The sequence below is a fragment of the Ochlerotatus camptorhynchus genome, unplaced genomic scaffold (assembly GCF_037179485.1).
Source record: "Ochlerotatus camptorhynchus isolate MF236.1 unplaced genomic scaffold, CSIRO-AGI_Acam_v1.1 ptg000344l, whole genome shotgun sequence".
In the NCBI taxonomy this organism is placed as follows: domain Eukaryota; kingdom Metazoa; phylum Arthropoda; class Insecta; order Diptera; family Culicidae; genus Ochlerotatus; species Ochlerotatus camptorhynchus.
The window spans coordinates 691,878-711,858 of NW_027040832.1; the positions used below are offsets into that span (position 1 = coordinate 691,878).

At 39.3% G+C, this 19,981-nt stretch overlaps 1 protein-coding gene across 5 annotated transcripts in view; it reads left to right on the plus strand.

Annotated features, from left to right (window-relative positions):
• LOC135709003 (ubiquitin-conjugating enzyme E2 Q2) overlaps positions 1 to 19,981 on the plus strand; it is a 70,162-nt gene that overhangs the window by 29,558 nt on the left and 20,623 nt on the right. For all 5 annotated transcript variants that reach the window (XM_065231200.1, XM_065231198.1, XM_065231201.1 and 2 more), the window contains one exon: positions 11,433 to 11,549. In XM_065231200.1, coding sequence (XP_065087272.1) covers positions 11,433 to 11,549 — 117 coding nt within the window. The remainder of the gene's footprint in view (positions 1 to 11,432; positions 11,550 to 19,981) is intronic.

Here is a 19,981-nt window from a genome sequence, read left to right on the forward strand (position 1 = left end):
TGCAAACAGGTCATGTGGAAATAAATTTCAATCATCAACTGATGGATAGAAATGGCACTCGTATCATTCTGGATGGTTGGTGTTTAGCTAAAAAGTAACATTTCTGATTTTGAAATGGGCATATGTTAACATTTAAATTTAACGTATAATTGTAATATAGGGGAAACGCTCCTATAGTTGCGGTACGTTAGTAGCGTTAGGTTCCCATAGTTGTGTACGGAGTCTCCATACACAACTATAGGAACCTAACGCTTCTCACGTACCGCAACTATAGGAGCGTTTACCCTGCCAGCAATTAAATCGTTAAAATTGTCTGGTTTATAGATCCAGGGTGTGTACTAACTTCCCCTTGAACATCCTAGAAAAATCTGGTTACATCAGGGAATTTTCTAAATTACATAACTTCAAAGTTTTGTTTTCCCCATCTCTGCAATATTTTGCCGCAGATGCGCACATTACTCGGCAAGATATTTTACTGAGATCTTAGCAAACAGTACGTTTGTTTACTGACATGCAGTGATATACTTTTCGAGATGCTGAATGAATGCGATCACCATATTAGGTTAAAGTACTAGTAATTTGTTCCACATTGTCAACAATTCTTAAATATTGAAAATGCTTTTAGAAGAACCTGCAATAATTTTTCTTCATTCGTCATGATGATCAAAATAGTTCATTGTTTGATTTTGTATGGATTGTAGTCGCTGTGGAGTTGAAGTTGGATGATTCAGCATAAGGAGTGATAGCCGGTTCTACAAAATGGTAGGTTGACAACCTGGAAGGAGCGGAATATCCAGCTCTGGTCCTCACAAGTTCCTACTTCACGCCGTCCCGAGTCATATGATAACAAAGGACTACCAGCTGAAACATAGACACAGCTGGGTTGTTTTGCCAGCAATAGCAAAGTACGGTGATAGAGGAAATGCTTCACCAATCCCGAGCGTCTGTTCACCTTGGAGGTGCGGCTCAAAACGACGTCTTTTCTCCATATTAGGAGCGGCTGATCACCGTCCTAGTGCCGGACTCTAAACAGAGCTGTGCACGATGGTCCCCCGTCGAGACAGGGGTTGGGGCAGTCCCACCAAGCCGCACTGGAAGAAATATAAAGTTGCAAATACCGAAGAAAGAAATACGGATCGGAACAATCGGCACAGACCTACGCGTTGAAATAAGGACTACGATTGGGAACTCGGAACATGGAACTGCAAATCGCTCGGCTTCCCGGGCTGCGATAGGTTAACGATGCGTGAACTTTGCAGCCTCTCTGGGTATGGTAGTCCGAAATACTTTTTTTCCCCGCAAGGATATCCACAAAGCCACCTGGAGATTACCTGACCAACACACAGAAAACCAAATGCATTCCGTTCTAATCGACGGGAAATTCTTCTCCGACATTATCAACGTCCGCACGTACCGCAGTGCGAACATAGATTCTGACAACTACCTAGTTGCACCCTTGAAGATGGCTGGAGGGACATCCGTTCCGCCATAGGTAGTACTGCTGCAGCGGCATCAGGTACTGCGATCCCGGACCGAAGAAATTACTGGTTTGACGGCGAATGCAAATTGTTTAGGAGAAGAATGCACACTGAAAATAAAATTTCGTTTATACAACGAAATCGCTCGTTTGTTCTACGAATTTATTCGTTGTTTTCTGCAACGAAATGGATTTGTACATTGTATGAAGCTAGTTTCGTTAGAACTGCCACACTCGCTTTCGCTACACCCAACCAGCGGGCCACAAGTGTTGGTTGTGGAGACCGAAAAATGTGGAGTGTGTTAGTGAGGATGGGTAAAAATAACTTCATTATTGTAAGCGATAAACATGACAAAAATATAAAAATAGGCTTCAGACCGGACTCGAATCATGAACCTTGCGATAGCCAGATCTGTACCTTATCCATCACTCTATCTGTGCTACGAGAAAGGGAAAGGCTAAAGGCAAATAAGAAGTACTCATGGAGCGGTAATTCGATTTCGTTTGCTTTTTCTGCTGCTTGCATGTATTTTTTTTTCTCTGACATACAACCACCGTGACCAGTATTTTGATTTATAATGGTAGCTTGCATGTATTGGTTCAACCCGACAATATAAAAAAAAAGTATCCCATCTCCAACACACAATCAGAACTTTAGGAGACAATAAGCGCAGTTGTTGGTTTGATTGTACGAAGATGAATTTGTATATTATACGAATAAGGCGTAATATTGACATTGCGCCAGATGACAGGGAAAACGAATGTTTGGTACCATTTATGATAGATGTGTTGTATGTACGATATTGATTTTTACGAAACGGTTTTCAGAGAAATAACGAAAATACATTTTCAGTGCAGCACGGGCGAGAATGCTCCGACACCGTACGAGATTGAATGTGAAACGATACAGGCAAGCGCGGAACAGATAAAACTCAGTTTTCCGAAGGTAAAAGCGTCAGCAGGAAGAACGAAATCGCGAGGCGATGGAAAATCTGTACCGCGTAAACGACACACGGAAGTTCTACGAGAAGCTCAATAGGTCGCGCAAAGGCTACGTGCCGCAAGCCGATGTGTACAAGGACTTGGACGCTAACCTTCTCACGAATGAGTGTGATGTTATTGAGAGGTGGAAGCAGTACTATGACGAGCACCTCAACGGTGATGCAGCAGAAAACGAAGGAGGCACGGCAACAGACCTTGGAGCACGCGCTGAAGACGACAGACTACCGGCCCCTATTCTTCAAGAAGAGATTGGTCGGCTGAAGAACAACAAAGCAACCTGGTGTAGATCAACTACCAGGTGAGCTATTAAAATACTGTGGTGAAGCACTGGGTAATTTCCAAGATTTTACCGGAGGAGTGGATGGAAGGTGTATGCCCTATCTACAAAAAGGGCGACAAGTTGGATTGCTGCAACTACCGCGCGATCACACTGCTGAGCGCTGCCTACAAGGTACTCTCCCAAATTCTATGCCGCCTCCTGTCACTATTTGCAAGAGAGTTCGTGGGGCAATACCAGGCGGGATTCATGGGTGCCCGAACGGTACCACGGACCAAATTTTCGCGATTCGGCAGGTTCTGCAGAAATGCCGGGAATACAACGTGCCCACACATCATTTGTTCATCGATTTCAAATCCGCATACGACACAATCGATCGAGATCAGCTATGGCAAATTATACATGAGTACGAATTTCCGGATAAACTGACGCGATTGGTCAAGGCGACGATGGATCGAGTGATGTGCGTTGTTCGAGTATCTCGAAGGGGGTTACGGCAAGATGATGGACTATCGTGTCTGCTATTCAACATCGCGTTAGAAGGTGTGATCAGAAAAGCTGGGATAGACACGAGAGACACGATCTTCAGGAAGTCCATCCAGCTTCTTGGTTTCGCCGATAACATCGACATCATGGCACGGAACCTTGAGACGATGGCGGAAACGTACGTCAGACTGATGGCTGTAGCTAGGCGGATTGGACTTGCCATCAATGCATCGAAGACAAAATACACGAGAGGAAGAGGTTCTACGGAAGACAATGTTAGCCTCCTACCCCGAGTTAAGATTGACGGTGATGAAATCGAGCTGGTCGATGTATTTGGGGCTCACTGGTGACCGCCGAAAATGATACCAGCAGAGAAATTGAAAGACGCATTATGGCAGGGAATCGTGCATACTTTGGACGCTGGAGGAGGCTCCGGTCAAATAAAATTTGCCGCCGCACGAAGTTGACTATCTACAATATGCTGATTAGACCGGTGGTCCTCTACTGTCACGAGACCTGGACTATGCAGAGTGCAGATGGATGACGGAACGTGGAGGAGGCCAATGAACCACTAATTGCACCAGCTGCTGGGAGAACCATTCATCGTCCATATTGCAAAAATTGGGCGACTACGGCGGGCTGGGCACATCGCAAGAATGCCGCACGACGACCCAGTTAAATTGTTCTCGAAAGCGACCCAATAGGAACAAGAAGAAGAGGCGTGCAGCGGACAAGGTATTAGAAGGCGACCTGGCGAAGTGTGGCCATGGATCGAGTAGAATGGAGACGGCTTCTTTGGACTGCAAAGTACAACAAGGTTTAGCGTGATTGGTAAGGTAAGCAAGAGGTGTAGCCGACTCCGACTGTTATGAAACATTACTCCAAACTAGAGCGTCCCAAAATGTGTTCCACGTGCAACTTTTTTGGCTCATAATCAATTCGATTTATTTTGGGTGCCTATCATGAAAACTAACTTGAACCGTAACTAAATTAATTGTTGATTACGATGTAACAAACCTCTTCATCACAACTTTATGGTTTGGAAGTTTGTATTATTTTATATTTTAAGTTTGAAATGAAGTAGAATTATAACTTTTGTACGTTATATGTACAGGACAAAAAATAGACAGTTAATGTGATAAAACAACACTATCGGATAGAAGAGCCTTTCTCCTACCTGATGGTGTACAGGGTTGCATAGGTGAGCTCCAATTGATGAGAAAAGGCCGCAAAAAGTATTATTTACTAAATCTGGTGAGGTCTTCTCAACGGTTGATCTTCTTCTTCTTCTTTTCCTTTATTTAACGTCGGTCTCTGTTCCGCAATCTAGTGCCAATCACCGACGGACATCGATTGCCATCCATTGACGGCAACCGAATGTGCAGGAAGGCAGCTTCCACACCTGCGTAGGATATCGCACCCATTCACAACACACATGGGCCGGGACCAACGGCTTTACTTCCCTTCCGAAGGAAGACGTTACCAGAGATTTTTATGCCTCAGAAAAATCCCACCCCAGACCCATTGCGGTGTTAGAAAGCAGCCACAACACCACCGCACAGTGGTTTGAATGCTCAATATCACGAACTTTTTTATTTGCGCCTTCAATGTTGGTTTTTTCACTATAGTGTGTTTAAAAGAGTTTTTGCATAAAATAAGGCGCAAAGACTAGTGATAGGTTTTAGTTCGGAACTTCACCACAGGCGGCGCTGCAAAATCTAACTTTTTACATTTACAAGATAGGTGTGTGATGTTTTCAGCAAAGTTGTAGATAATTTTACTACAAAAATCTTTGCTGAACACACAAATCCTCTATATTCCTTAGTTTTTGAGATACGTAGCGTTTAATATGACTGTTCAACAAAATTTAATTTTTTTCACTTTTTATAACATATTTAAAAAACTATAGGTTTTAGAAGACTATAATGTTCAACAAATATATGTATTTTATCACAATACAAAACTTTGTTCAAGACGTCCAAAAGTTATTGATAACACATACTGAGTTATTCACAAATTTAGTAATTTTTTTTACATATTTTGTTCCCTCACAGACAAAAATCCGGCAAAATCTGGCAGGTGAATCTTGAATAGGATGAAAGCTTGTTCAAAAGTGATCTCAAATTCCATTGAAACATTTGTCCCTTTTAGTATCCTCGTTGATTATTTTGCATTTCAAAAAGGTCTTGACCACGGACATCAGAGTAATTGCCATAATCATAAATCACAGTAGTCTACTGGAAGGGAATATATAATTTTCAGTAAGCTATTATTATATTATAATTAAATGATTTAACGTATTACGTTATACATCATTGTATGCATGTATATATAAATATTTCAAAAATATTAACAAAGGTTACACAATATTGTTATCAAAAACATTTTCATCTTTCTCTTCCACATCAAGCATGTATTTCGCATCGCTACAGAGGTCATTAATCGGCTTGTCTCGAGATGCTCTAAGGCTGCTGATGAGAGGATCAGAAAATGTTCCCATTTGATTCCAATTTGATCGGCACAATGGATGTAACATACATATTTGCATCGGATTGAGTTCCGTCATCATCGTCAAGTGCTTGCTTGTGTTCACTTAATCCAGTTGTGCCATCAAATCCCCACTTAATCATCATTTTCTCCAATTCGTCATCACTAAACTTTTCCAGCATGCACGCATTTGCATCAACAATCGTCATTGTCGTGTGCTCCAAGAGATCTTTTAGTTTCACTTCTGCAGACGTTTCCGAAACTACTAACCCTGTATTGGGATAACAGCACTTTTTAGTTTGCAGCACTTTGTAGTAAGATGGATACAAAGGCACATTCCGATCCAGAGCTCCATTACGAAGCTTTTCGTATTGGTCTTTCGATAAATTAAGATCCAATATTAACGCAAGAGCTTCCGTCTCCGAATAGGGTACAAAGCCATTTTTGGATGACTGCAGAGCCGAACCCATTTTCATGGCTCTTGTCGGAGTTGTTTGCGTTGCCTGTTTTACAATGAACGCTGCATCTTCTTTATCATCCTCACGTAATTTCATTTGGGTTGCAAATGCAAGTTCATCTGTTGGGTAGTTAGACCGCATTGCAGACGTCTTGCGTCTCTTAACAACCTCGCTGCTTTCTTCGAACGCCAAAGATTTTCTTCCACGACGGGAAGATCCAGAAGTACAAGGGAAACGATCAACAGCTTTCTGTGGTAGTTTGAAGGGGCTATCAAAATAACCACGACTGCTTTCAAGCATAGTCCGGTTGTGGGTTTCTCACAGTTTTTTTTTTTAAATTTTTGCATGTCGCCTTCACAAAATGGTTGATTTCAGCTGCCACTTGTGTCCAGAGAAGTTTTTGACTGTTACGGCATTGATAATCTTTCAATGCCGTAACAGTCAAAAACTTCTCTCGACACAACGTTTGATTTATCAATGTCGTTTCCCTTAAATTCTTTCCACAGTTTAAAAAGCTTTCGCCTGTCGATTTCAACTGAAATTTTATTTGATAACATATAATTTAAACTATTTTTGAAATTGTCACAAACAAATAACTTCCATTGATAACTCATTTATACCATGAATTGGAAATTAACACTGAATACCTTATTAACTACATGGTTGTACTTACCTTCATTGTTGAAAGACATGCTTTTCTCACTTTTGGGATCTGCTACGGAAATGTTGAAAAAATAACCTTCACATTTTCTAAGTAATATGCGTTTTATGCTGCAAAACCGATCAATGTGTGACCAAACTTTGTTATATTATCACTGAGCCTACTTTGATTCAGTATTTGACAAATGCGCGCTGACACTGAACTACAGAACGACCTTTTAAAAATACAAAACAATCAACGAGGATACTAAAAGGGACAAATGTTTCAATGGAATTTGAGATCACTTTTGAACAAGCTTTCATCCTATTCAAGATTCACCTGCCGGATTTTGCCGGATTTTTGTCTGTGAGGGCACAAAATATGTAAATTTTTTTACTAAATTTGTGAATAACTCAGTCTGTGTAATCGATACCTTTTGGACGTCTTGAACAAAGTTTTATATTGTGATAAAATATATATATTTGTGGAACATTATAGTCTTCTAAAACCTATAGTTTTTTTAATATGTTATAAAAAGTGAAAAAAATTAAATTTTGTTGAACAGTCATATTAAACGCTACGTATCTCAAAAACTAAGGAATATAGAGGATTTGTGTGTTCAGCAAAGATTTTTGTAGTAAAATTATCTACAACTTTGCTGAAAACATCACATACCTATCTTGTAAATGTAAAAAGTTAGATTTTTCAGCGCCGCCTGTGGTGAAGTTCCGAACTAAAACCTATCACTAGTCTTTGCGCCTTATTTTATGCAAAAACTCTTTTAAAGACATCATAGTGAAAAAACCAACATTGAAGGCGCAAATAAAAAAGTTCGTGATATTGAGCATTCAAACCACTGTGCACCGGCGCCGGCAACGGTTGATCTTTAATTCTCCCTTTCCATGCCATGATGAGCTGTGTAACTGGCGTACAATATTGACTTAACAGTAGATTCAATTAGGAATTGTCGCTCATTGGAAATTATAAACCCCGTTCACGTGGTTTTCCCTTTTACCTTTAACTTCACCTTCAACTGAAAAGCTAATCCATTGCATTACCATTACCCCTTGTTTGGATAATCATCGGAAAGAGAACTAACCTTGCCGGACATTCTTCACCGTGATTTAATCCGAGGATAATACCGGCTGGAGTTTAACACCTCCTCAACAACTTTGCCGAAGACTGCCATTTTCTAAACAAACAGGATCTGAATTTGAAATTGCTTGGAAGCTTATTACTGATGAAAATATTATTATGTGTACGCAAACACCACACAGTGTGAGATTTGCAAACTACCATATCCACCACCATGTAAAGCTTTGTACCTCTCACTAAAATCACAAATTCAAATCTCATCCCCGTACAAGTCACGAATGACTCAAGAGTGTTAAAGTGACTTTAATAAAAAAAAATCCTGAATTAATGCACCTATGGTGAGATCTGACCCTTCTTACTGATATAAATAACGACATAAGTGCTCATATGATGTGTGGTGATAGATGAATTCTCATGTGATTTGAGTTTTCGCATAATGGATTATGACCCAAGTCAGGAATTGGCTCCCTGTCCGATGATACCCGGAGCAAATCCGGATTTAGCCAGTGTGGACTTGGTTTTGGAATTCTCATGTGATTTGAGGTTTCGCATAATGGATTTTGATTCTAATCAGAAACTGGCCACTTCCCCTTTGGTTCCCAGAACATTTCCGGATGTGACCAACGTGGTGCTGAGCACTCCAAATGACTACCATTGAACTGGTTTTTGAATTCTCATGTCATTTTATGCGTCATTTTATTAGTTTCAGGTCGGATTTAGTCTAATAGCCCATACAAACCGGATCAAGCTCCGGCCATATCTCCGGAACCAGTTGACCGATTCCAAAAATTCCCGATTCAATAATAACCGGTGATTTTTTTTAGCTGCGCAAATCAAATATGCTCCCGAAAAAAATTACTTTCAATAGAAAAAAAAAGAAAATGCGCCAGATGCTGCGACTGCAGTGGACTGGGCACGTCGTCGGGCGACAGCCCGGTGAAAATGGTTCTCGATAACGAACCGAGTGGAACGTCACGAAGAGGTGCGTAGCGGGCAAGGTGGAAGGCGACCTGCGAAGCTTCACTCGCAGACTGCGAAGCTGGCGACGTGCAGCCATAGATCGAATTGAATGGAGACGACTTCTGTTACAGTCACAGCCTGATTGAATGATTGGCTAATTTATCCTTTTATAATATGTGGAATATTGTTATCCCGTATGTCATGCACCTAATCTTACATATGGAAATCCTATATGCCATAATAGGAACGTTTTTTTTTTTTTTTTTTTTTTTTTTGTGCAGGGGGGAATCTGCTTACAGACACCTGAGAAGGAACTCAGGGTGTGGGGATGGGAGAATTTCACTCCCGACCCACTCAACCTTACCCTGTGCGCTTGGCCCTTGACCTCCCCGGAACCGCCCGAAGGCATTACTTCGTGGGAGGGGCCGCTGTAGCGCTATGGCGCCTCTCTAGCAATACTCTATCGATCTAGTCGAGCAGTAGGCAACTGCTGCTCGGCACGCCACTGTCGTTGTAATTCCGAAACTATGTGGGTGACCGCAGTCACCACCGCGCTCCAATTCTCGGTGGTACCACACATCCTATGAACGATGTTATCCGGACTGGTATCCGCTCCGCATATCGCTAGCATAGCGCTCGATACTGGCTCGAAACGTGGACAGGTGTTCGGCGGTCTCCTCGACACCAGCACATATGGGGCAGATGGGAGTACTTGTATGCAGGGTTACTTCCACTCACTTGCTATAAAAAAATGTTTTTCAGAATTATGAAATCAAAAGATGGTATAGTGATAATTAGAACTTGCAACTACAAGAAGAGGTCGTGAAGTATGTGTTTGACACACAAAATCTGTCAATATTGCTTTCAGTGCGCCACAATCAGCAATTTTACGATTCGTGAGCGCTCACTCTGAGTGAACGCTCACGAATCATAAGATCGCTTATTATGACGCTCTGAAAGCGTCAAACACATACTTTACACCCTCTTCTCAATACTTACAAGTACAACATATAATTATATCATCTAATGATTGCATAATTCCAAAAAATATGTTTTTATAGCAAGTGAGTGGAAGCAACCCTGCTTGCATGTCCGAACCTATGCAGGTAGCTCCTAAAGCAGCCATGGCCTGACAGGAACTGTGTCAGGTGGAAGTTTACTTCCCCATGGCGCCTGTTGACCCAGCTTGATACGGAAGGTATCAAGCGGTAAGTCCACCTCCCCTTTGTGGAGTTTTCCCACTCCGATTGCCATCTCGCGGTCGACACAACTCGCGCGTTGTTGCGCACCCCTCGAACGGTCCTCGCGTCATAGCACTCCGCATCCTCCTTAATGATAAGGGTGATTGGCATCATCCCTGCTATGACACAGACGGCCTCTCTCGAGATAGTGCGGTAAGCACTGGCCACCCTTAAGCACATTAGCTTGTGTATACTCTCTAATTTCTGCCTGTGGCAGTCAATATCCTGAGGATAGATACTACGACCCCAGCGAGGAGCCTGCGCTTACTGGCATTCACTGCCGAGCTGTTTGACATCATACGGGATAATGTCCCCACAGCCATAGACGCTCTCTTGCAGGCGTACTCGACGTGGCAGTCGAAGCTGAGCTTATCGTCGAGCATAACCCCCAAGAGTTTTAGAGAGCGCACAGACCTAATTGTGCTTCCGCCGACTGTCAACGTCGCATGCTGTACTGACATGCGATTGTTGACTACGACCACTTCCGTCTTGTGATGGGCGAGCTCCAGTTTCCTGGTTCTCATCCATTCCTCCACAAGCCTGACGCAGTGTGCCGCTGTCAGCTCTACCTCCTCGAGGGATTCCCCGCAGACTACCAGCGTGACAGCGTCGGCAAAACCTACAATTTTCACGCCTACCGGGAATTTTATCCTCAACAGTCCATCGTACATGACGTTCCATAACACCGGGCCCAGGATGGAGCCTTGTGGCACACCTGCGGTGACTCTAACGCATTTTTCGCCATCTTCTGTGTCGTACGTCAACACACGATTCTGGAAGTAGCTTTCCAGAATCTTATACAGCCCTCCGGGAATTTGGAGCTGGTGTAGCGAGCGGGATATCGCCCCCCAGCACGCGCTGTTGAACGCGTTCTTCACGTCTAAGGTTAGCACCGCGCAGTAGCGAATGCCCCTTCGTTTCCGATGGACCACCTCTGCCGTCTGGATGGCGTCCACCGTGGATCTGCCCTTACGGAACCCGTACTGGCTGCTTGACAGGCCGTCTACACCTTCGGTGTAGGCCGACAGCCTGTTGAGGATGACCCTCTCAAGCAGTTTCCCAGTGGTGTCCAGCAAACAGATGGGTCTGTATGCTGACGGGTCCCCAGGGGGTTTTCCTGGCTTCGGAAGCAGCACCAGCTTCTGCCGCTTCCACGCATCTGGGAAGACGCCTACGTATGGAACGTAGGAACGTATGACCATGACTGGTCGACCTACCCTATGCTATACCAATTAGTCACATATATTTACATACCACCACATCCGACCAGTGTTTATCAACGTATATTTTTCTTATTTTATTTTTACAGGAAACTTACCCCTCCACACCACCAGTATGGTTTGCCGAAAGTGAGGAAACCAGTATAACGAACGCTGTACAAATTCTCACAAACACCCGTGGCCACGATAATCATGTAATAAATCAGGTAAGTAAAGTAGAGAAAGGAATACTCCCATTATCTACATATTCTACAACCACTTGCCCTACATATACATGTTCCAATGCGACTATGTAGTACACTGCTCCCCACCTGTGATTGAGGAATACTACGGTGTTCAGTGTTTACGTTTAGCACAGTATATACTTGTTTGTTGCATTGATTCTTGCATTCTATTGCTTATAAAATTGCAACTCTTTGTAGCTTTAAGCTTCTTCACCTCAAGTGAACGTTTTGTGATAGTGGATTTGTCGCAGACAACTCTCTATTCTGCACTGCAACATTGAGCCTTTCTTGCCATGGTTGTTTCTTCGCGCATCTGTGCGCATCTGTCTGGAACGCTTGGTAATAGTCGGTCATAACAATAAAAGTTATTACATTATAGGTATCTAGCGGTATTTGCCTTCACCCCATCAACGATACTCGTGGTGAGGGAGAAACTGATTACTCAATACTGCGTGTACTGGATGGAGTTTGATGCCAGTAATTACAGTTAATTTAATCAGGTGGATGGATAGTGAATATGTTGGATGCTATAATTTTTGAGCGGAGTTGAAAAATTGAAACACTCTGGAGAATAGAGGGATAACTATTCTAACTTTCGTTGTAACTTAAACTCAATTATCAATGTCAAACACCCACTTCCCTATTCCATTCCACTTTGCTGTACTCAATTTCAGTTTGTTCATGTTTTTTGGTCAGAACATCCACTGGTTAGAATTCCTAAGGCTGTCATGGACAGTTTTATTTGGAATTCAAAGGAATGCCAGAGAGAACCATAAGATTATTCTGGGGAATCCTGAAAGGAAGGCATTTTGGAATGATTCTAAGGAAACATATTGATAAAATTCCACACAAATCCTATGAAGAGTTATCAAATCTAGAAATTATCTACATAGGGTAAATGACGGTTTCGGCATTCATTAACTGTTTTCAGCAACCAAAGTTTAAACGGTAATTTCACAGCATTTTCCCACGAAAACACTTCGCTGAATCTGATTAGATTTTTACGATTGAGCAAACGAATTTTACTCAGATTTTCTTGAAATGAAACATACGCACTACAAAATGCGGCTGATATCGAGTTGCTGATAATAGAACAGCAGGTTAACAAGCAGTTCAAATGGGAAGGATGCCTAAAACAATAGGTTGATGACAATAGTCACACTCACAAGAGTAGTTTGGAACGTTGTAAAAACGTTTTAAAACAGTTTTAGGTAATTCTGTCGATTGAAATGGATAGAGCAGCAAGCAGTAAACAAATGTAAGATACAAACACGTCAAACGCTGAGAAAATTATATTAGAAGCACCGGACGCTGCATGGACTGATGAGAATACGTAAATTTTCCTACTTCTAAGATTTAATAATGATTAATAATTCCAACAAGAATTTATGTTTCATTTCAGTTCAATATTTTGACACATGGGTAACAAATTTTCATTTGGGCGTTGATGATGATTTTGAACCCCATTGAATAGTTCCAGCCAGTGTCTGTTTTTCTCATTTACCCTCACACGCACTGACAATCGCTTCTACCCAGTGTAGATGAATTGCGATTGTTTTGAAAATCTGTTGTCAAATGAGTTCATTATCCATCGATGAATACGCATTTGTTAATATTCATCAACGCTTGAGTTTCCAACCCAAAATTGTCAAAATCTAAACCTATCTATCCTCAAAAGTAAAAAAACAAAATCAAATTCATTGAATAATTTTCGATTGCTGCGCCTAAAACCTCGAAATTATCATCCATTCTGCAAAAGGCAATATTCTTCCATAGATCTGAGTGAAAAAACAACATAAAACGTTCCACAACGGTATATTTGAGTAAAACGAAAATAATCATTTCGCATTTGATATGACAACAGAACAAGCGATAATGAATACGCATCTTTGAATGAACTAAAACAATTGTTGACTTCGAAACTCAGCGGCTGCCTTGATCAAAAGCGTTAAATCATGTCAAAATTCAAATTCATGCAGATAGGTTACCTTCATTTACAGCTTATTTGAGTGTAGAAGAAATTATGTTTATCAGCACTGGTTCCAGTACACTAAAAGTGATAATAATTTGGATTTTGACTACAATTTTTAACTTAGATGACGAACATGTGATTACCTCTGAATTAAGGCTACGAAAAGAATCTCTCCTTCATAAGTTTATTATATTTATGTCAGTGTTTTGTCCGTCGGAAGCATATGGTCATAAAAGATCGGTCAATCACTTTGGCAGCAATATGTTTATTTTATATGATTAATTAAGTATTGCTACAGATATCATCACAGATTTTTTTTAAAAATATAGATGAATAAAGTTTTATACTTAACCTTCGTTTTGTTTTTGTAAGTACTCATTACAGATACAATATTTCAAAACTATTAGTGTTGGTTGGTTTTCTTTATTAAATTAGGATTAGTTATTATGATCATATTTTTATTGGAATATGCAAGAAAATGCTGCAAAATATGTGTTTGATACTTAAAACCTGTAAATTTCACTTCCTGAGAAGTCAGCAATTTTACCAATTTTCACTCACTCACTTACTCAACGCTGATTGTGATTATTAGAAATCAAAATTGACAGGTTTTGTTCGTCATCATCTTCTTGTAACATACACGTAAAGCATGCGATCATAACTACACCTGTGCGCCGCCACCGGCACTTTTGATTTTTGATACACCGACAACGTAGTTTTTTAATTCCGGAAGACGTGTTTCTCGCCAATCATTGCACCATTGGACCAAGTTTCAAAAATAATACACAAAAAAAACATTATTTCTTTACCGGATTTTTAGAATCGGTCAACTGTTTCCGTAAGTACCGGAGTTTCAAGCACGTCCAGTCTATGCTCATGGAAGTCGATAAAATGTCAATCCAATAAGATTGTCTAGACCGGGCTGTTAATCGAACCCACCGCCTTCGGTTTGGTGATACCGCCATAACTGACTAGGTTATTTAATCCGTGACATTTATAATTACTGAAAAAAAACTACCTAAGGAAATAGTTCCGATACTGCTAGTTTTTGCACCTTGTTGCTGGTGGGCGGGCTTAATTTTATGCTTTATAGTGGAGTGTTGGAGACGGTAGGTTTATGGCTGGCGTTGCTGGCAGGCGATGGGGATTACTAAGCTTCCCCTCTCTGATGAACCACTGCATGAGAATACCAAAGATCTAGTCCAGCAGTGATGGTATCACACTTGTTACTCCTTTGTTTAAGAGCCGCGTTGTAGTACGCTTACTTATAGGCACTGACCTTGGGTGCGATACTGGCGGGTTTTTCCGCAAATCACTCTTATTTTAATTATGTTTACGCAGATAGATGTATTTGGGTTTGCAAGGGAATTATACTATTGAAATATTTCAAAAAGTGCCCAACAGTGCTCCTTCTATTTGCGTGACAAGCTTTCATTGTTGTTTTCATTGAGGTATTACTCAGGGAACAATGTTAAACACCATTTATGTACATGGTATTGTAACTAATCTTATATGTGCTTCATTTTGATTTGGGATAAGTGTTTGTACTATGGCTCGGGATTTCCACTGTGGCGTGCTTCTATTGTTACATACTCACTCATACGTATTTTTGTGGTGCGACATAGTGGAAGCGTGTGAGCATAGTTGGAGCATATACCCTATATAATTTAAAAATCAGCTAGGAAACTAACTTCAAAATGAAGCATTTTAGTCACTTGAAGGTGTCACCTGGGTCGAACTAAGATATAATAAATAGGTATAGGTCAAAATCAAAAGTAGGATAGAGAACTACTTCGGCCTAATCGCCCATTTTGGGCCTATCGAGCAGAAAACTTCAAATAAATCCATGATTTCAGAGTTAACAAGTCAATTATGCGTTTGGTACGATACTTCAGTTAATAAGCTACCGAACGAAGTCAATGAAAACGCGTCATATGAAGGTTTGCACCCATTATTCCCAAAAACAAAAGAAGCGCTCGGACCGAATCAATTTTTATCTTCATCCGATAGGCCGAAGTGAATTCATTGTCGTTTCAATGGCGTTTCAATGCGTTAGGCCGAGTTTGGCGTCAAGAAGCAGTGTTAGACTTTTGAAAATATCTCAACGATTGGTTTCTCTTTATCAAATCTTACGGTCTAATAACATTGAGTAGATTAACAAAAGAATTAGGACGCGGGGGTCCGCTTAGGGAGGCAAGTTGTAGAATGAATCTTCCTATTTAGCTCAATAAGAAAACGCAAGCAGACCAATAGCATTACTCAGCTTAACAAGGAGAGGAAAGTAAAATTAAAGGGTATGTGACAATTAATAACTTTTAATTTTTTGTAGGTATTGTTTTCCCCTGAGTTTATTGTACTCGATAACTATATTATTCTCTCAATACGCGAAATCTCGGATATATGCGGTTAAAGCATTTGAGTTAACTTATTTCGTAGTGTTCAAGTACTTAATTTGTAAACAGCAGTCAATGCTAATCTATGTACTAAACCCTACGTGACTGTAAAATCGATCTTTCCTTATGTGGTATTGAGGCATGTTTAACTTTTCGCGGTTGTCGGATTCAACGCGCCTACGTCTACGGAGCTTACGCAGAAGTGATTCGCAATGCGGTAGAGCTTGCCAAAAGTTTTTTTTAGCTTATGTAGTTTAGAATTTGTTCGGTACGGTCTCGAAATCTTGAAATGATTGATACGTCCGCTAAATTAACTAATTTGATACAAAACTCAGTAGTAAATAAGTAGAATATCTAAGAAGGAAACAAAAATTAATCAACTTGCCAACATAGGCTATTACATTTATTTTGGTGTCACTCTTTAAATGATAATAAGCCTTTTTTTTCGCGCTTCGGTTGTCTCGCACGGCTTTCGGCATACGCGCGGTTTTCGTAATCTACATATTTTAGATATTTCGTTCGAAACGGATCTACTTATTCAATCGGTTTACTACGCGGATGTATCTACGCGCACACGTCACAGCATTTTCTCCATAACTATCTTGAAACAATACACACGGAATCCAGTGTTCAAGCTGCCAACATTGGCTAGTCCTTCTGCTGTATTGTCAAAGATAGAAGCAAAATTTATTCAAATGGGTCAAGTCTTGAAAACTAAGTTGTCACGCAGCTCCAGCTTAATACCCATAACAAAAAAAGATTCTGACATTTTTACGTTTACGATCATATTTTTTTTTTGTTCTAATTGTAAAATCAACTAATTTTATCGGTAAAAATTGATCAACTGGAAAACAGTCTAAAAAAAAACCTTTGCATGTTATTTATTTCCAAAATCAGGATCAAAAATCTTAGTTTTCAAAATAAAAATTTGTAATGGTTCAGGATATTGTTGCTTATATTCAAGCTCTTCTGATCTTCTGATTTTTTCAAATTCAAAATTTTAAATTTTTGTTTGAGTCACCTTTCTTCAGGTGTAGAACCTTGAAGTTTTTTTTCGAAATCTAGAGTTTTTTTAGTTTTTGTTTGATTTCCAAACTCTGTTATATTTGTCTTAATATTGATTTTGTTTTATACCTCTGCATCTGGAAAAATTATGCCATTTCCATAATATAGCATTTTTTTCTAAGATCTTGCATGTTTTCCTAAATTCTGGATATTTAGGACCTTGAACATTCCAGGATCGTATGAACTATGCCTAAAACGTCAGATCAATACTTCTTATTTCTCGAATCTCGAAAGTTGTTTATGTCAAGTGAAGTATATTACAATTATTTCAGGTACCGTAAAACTGGGTATCTTTGATAATGCGGATAACTTTGATAGTAGAATATATGTAGATAGAGCTGGAATTAGGGCGTAACAGCCTTTGTAAACATTGACTTCCAGGGTGTCCATCCAACCGGGAAATCCGGGAAAAACCGAGAATTTTGATTTGCCGGGAAAAAATGCGGGAAAACCCAAATCGCACCGGGAAAGATAATTTATACTCATCCTAAGTTACAATTTTGGTTTTATCATAGTCTTGTAGGCCATACATTTTTGGTCTTCAAGAATCATTTTAACCCTTATAAAGCTTGCAATTTTACCCGGAATTAATAATTATTATTTTTAATATACATGAATATATTCATTTGTTTACACTTCTGTCTACAATTTTCATACTATGCTTTCACTCTGGTAAAGTATCAAAGTTCCTCAAAATTACAAAACAAATCTATTCTTTTCTTTCACTTGTTGCAGCAGGTAGAGCTACCAAGAAAGCTTACAGAGTATTTTTTTTAGATGAACATTTTTTTAATTATTTTGCTACAGTTTTCCGAGTAAAGTAGTGTTAATATAAAGCCTAACCGATACATATCTTGTCACGAAGCTACTTGAAGATAGAAAAACAAATTCATGCCAATTAAAAAAAAACTCCTTGCATACCCGATCATGCTTGGCCTGCAAGTGTTCGACACCGTACACAATCAACGAACTTAAAAAAATCATGAGATGATTGGATAAATTAAAAATAATTTCTGCACTTTGTGCTAATCAGGCACACAAGATTAGTCAGGAATACCTTGATTAGCCTGTAAAATATAAAGATCTGAATCCATACCTCTCACGCTGAAGTAAATGTACTTGATTATCTTATAGATAAATCATCCAGCTCAAACCTAGGGGTAATCATCATTATCATGAACTTAAATCTAACCGGGATAAGTCACGAATAATCCATGAGTGTTAAAGTTACTATTAGATATAGTATAATATATATATAACATCATGTATAATAATATAATATATAATAATATAATATGCATATAATATCTTGTATAATAATATAATATATAAATTAATAAAAAAGAATATCTTAACTCCAGGAATTTTGAAAAACCTAATATTTCAAACCACACAAGCAACATTTCCGATTTCAATGTGGTCTTTAAGTCAATTCTAAACCTATAAGGCCTCTTCAAAACCATGATAAAACCAAAATTGTTACTTGGGCAATTATATTATGGGGCTTCCCGAAGGTTTACCCATTCTATCATTAAGTCGAATCATCGTGTTGATAATCATAAATTATATTTCGAACGGAGATTCAAAATGCTCAAAAGTGGAAATCGAACAAGATATGTATTAACCTGTAAAATATCTCCAATACAATTTAAATATTTTGGTAACACATCATTGCTCCCACAAAATGTTTTTTATATGCCTAAAAATGTCAAGATCTAAACTCCTGGAAGATTTTAAGTGTTTTAATACTGCGTGATTTATCCTTTTTTCAACATACCAAATCAACATTTCGGCTAAATTTTTGCAGGAGACCCTTTGATTTTATACGAATTCATGCTTCCATGAGATTTTGGAGATCTAGATCAACAACATATCAACACAACAGCAAATCTTATCTCATATTTTTCTGCAAAATTGACGTATTGTAGAGCAATTCTGCTGAAAAAATATGATTATCTATAAACAGTTATTTTTGAACGCTTTTTTAGTTTAAGGCAGCGGTGATTTTTTAGTTTTTTTTTAATTACCGGGAAAAACCGGGAATTTGAAAATTAGATTTGAATGGACACCCTGGACTTCTCTTGTTGATTTCTCCGGAAATCAAGGCACGCCTACACAAACCAACATATCCATCGGGTAGGAGAAGTCTTCTTCTACTCGATGGTGATGTCGATTTGCCAGGGAGAGCCATGACTTCCGAGAAATCATCGAGAGAATTCATTGTTTACAAAAGCTGTTACGCCCTAATTCCAGTCATCACGAATTCAATATTGTTTTCTTATTGCGTATGATGTTTTTGATTATATACTCATTCAAAGTATCTTATTTCTTGATCAAAATTCAAGCTGAACAATGCATTAGGTCCTAAGTAACATTGATCAATTCTCTTCATCGACTTTCTCTTTCGTTAATAGCTTGCGTACAGAACCGTTTCTTATCCTGTTTGTCGTATTAGAATCTAGATAATAGCTTCTTTCATCGATCTGTGTGCTGAAAATAGCTGAAAATGTCATAACACGGCCGTGAGGATGCAAAGAGAAAGTCGACTAAGAGAATCTGTAAATGTTATTTAGGACCTATTGCTTTGTTCAGCTTGAATTGTTTGGTTTTCAAAGTAACCCCAAAACAAACAAAAAACTGATGTTCTGTCACAGACAAAAAAAATTGTACAAATGCAATAATTCCCGTTAAACATATTACTCACGAATTGACTCTAGGATCCACAGAACTTGTTTAAAAATAAAATAAAATTTGAATAGCATTCATTGTTGTAAAACATATTTTGAATACACTTAAAAAAAAACTATCAAAGCTACCCCGTTTTACGGTACCATAAAAAAGTTCGCAATCTTGGAAAAATATCACATTTGTCCATGTCCACGAATTAAAAAACCAACCTTTTCAATTTTTGAGCCATCCTTTTTTCAATTTTTGGTCAAAAGTGACCAAGTAACCTCAAATAACTTTTTAGCCACTTTTTTAAA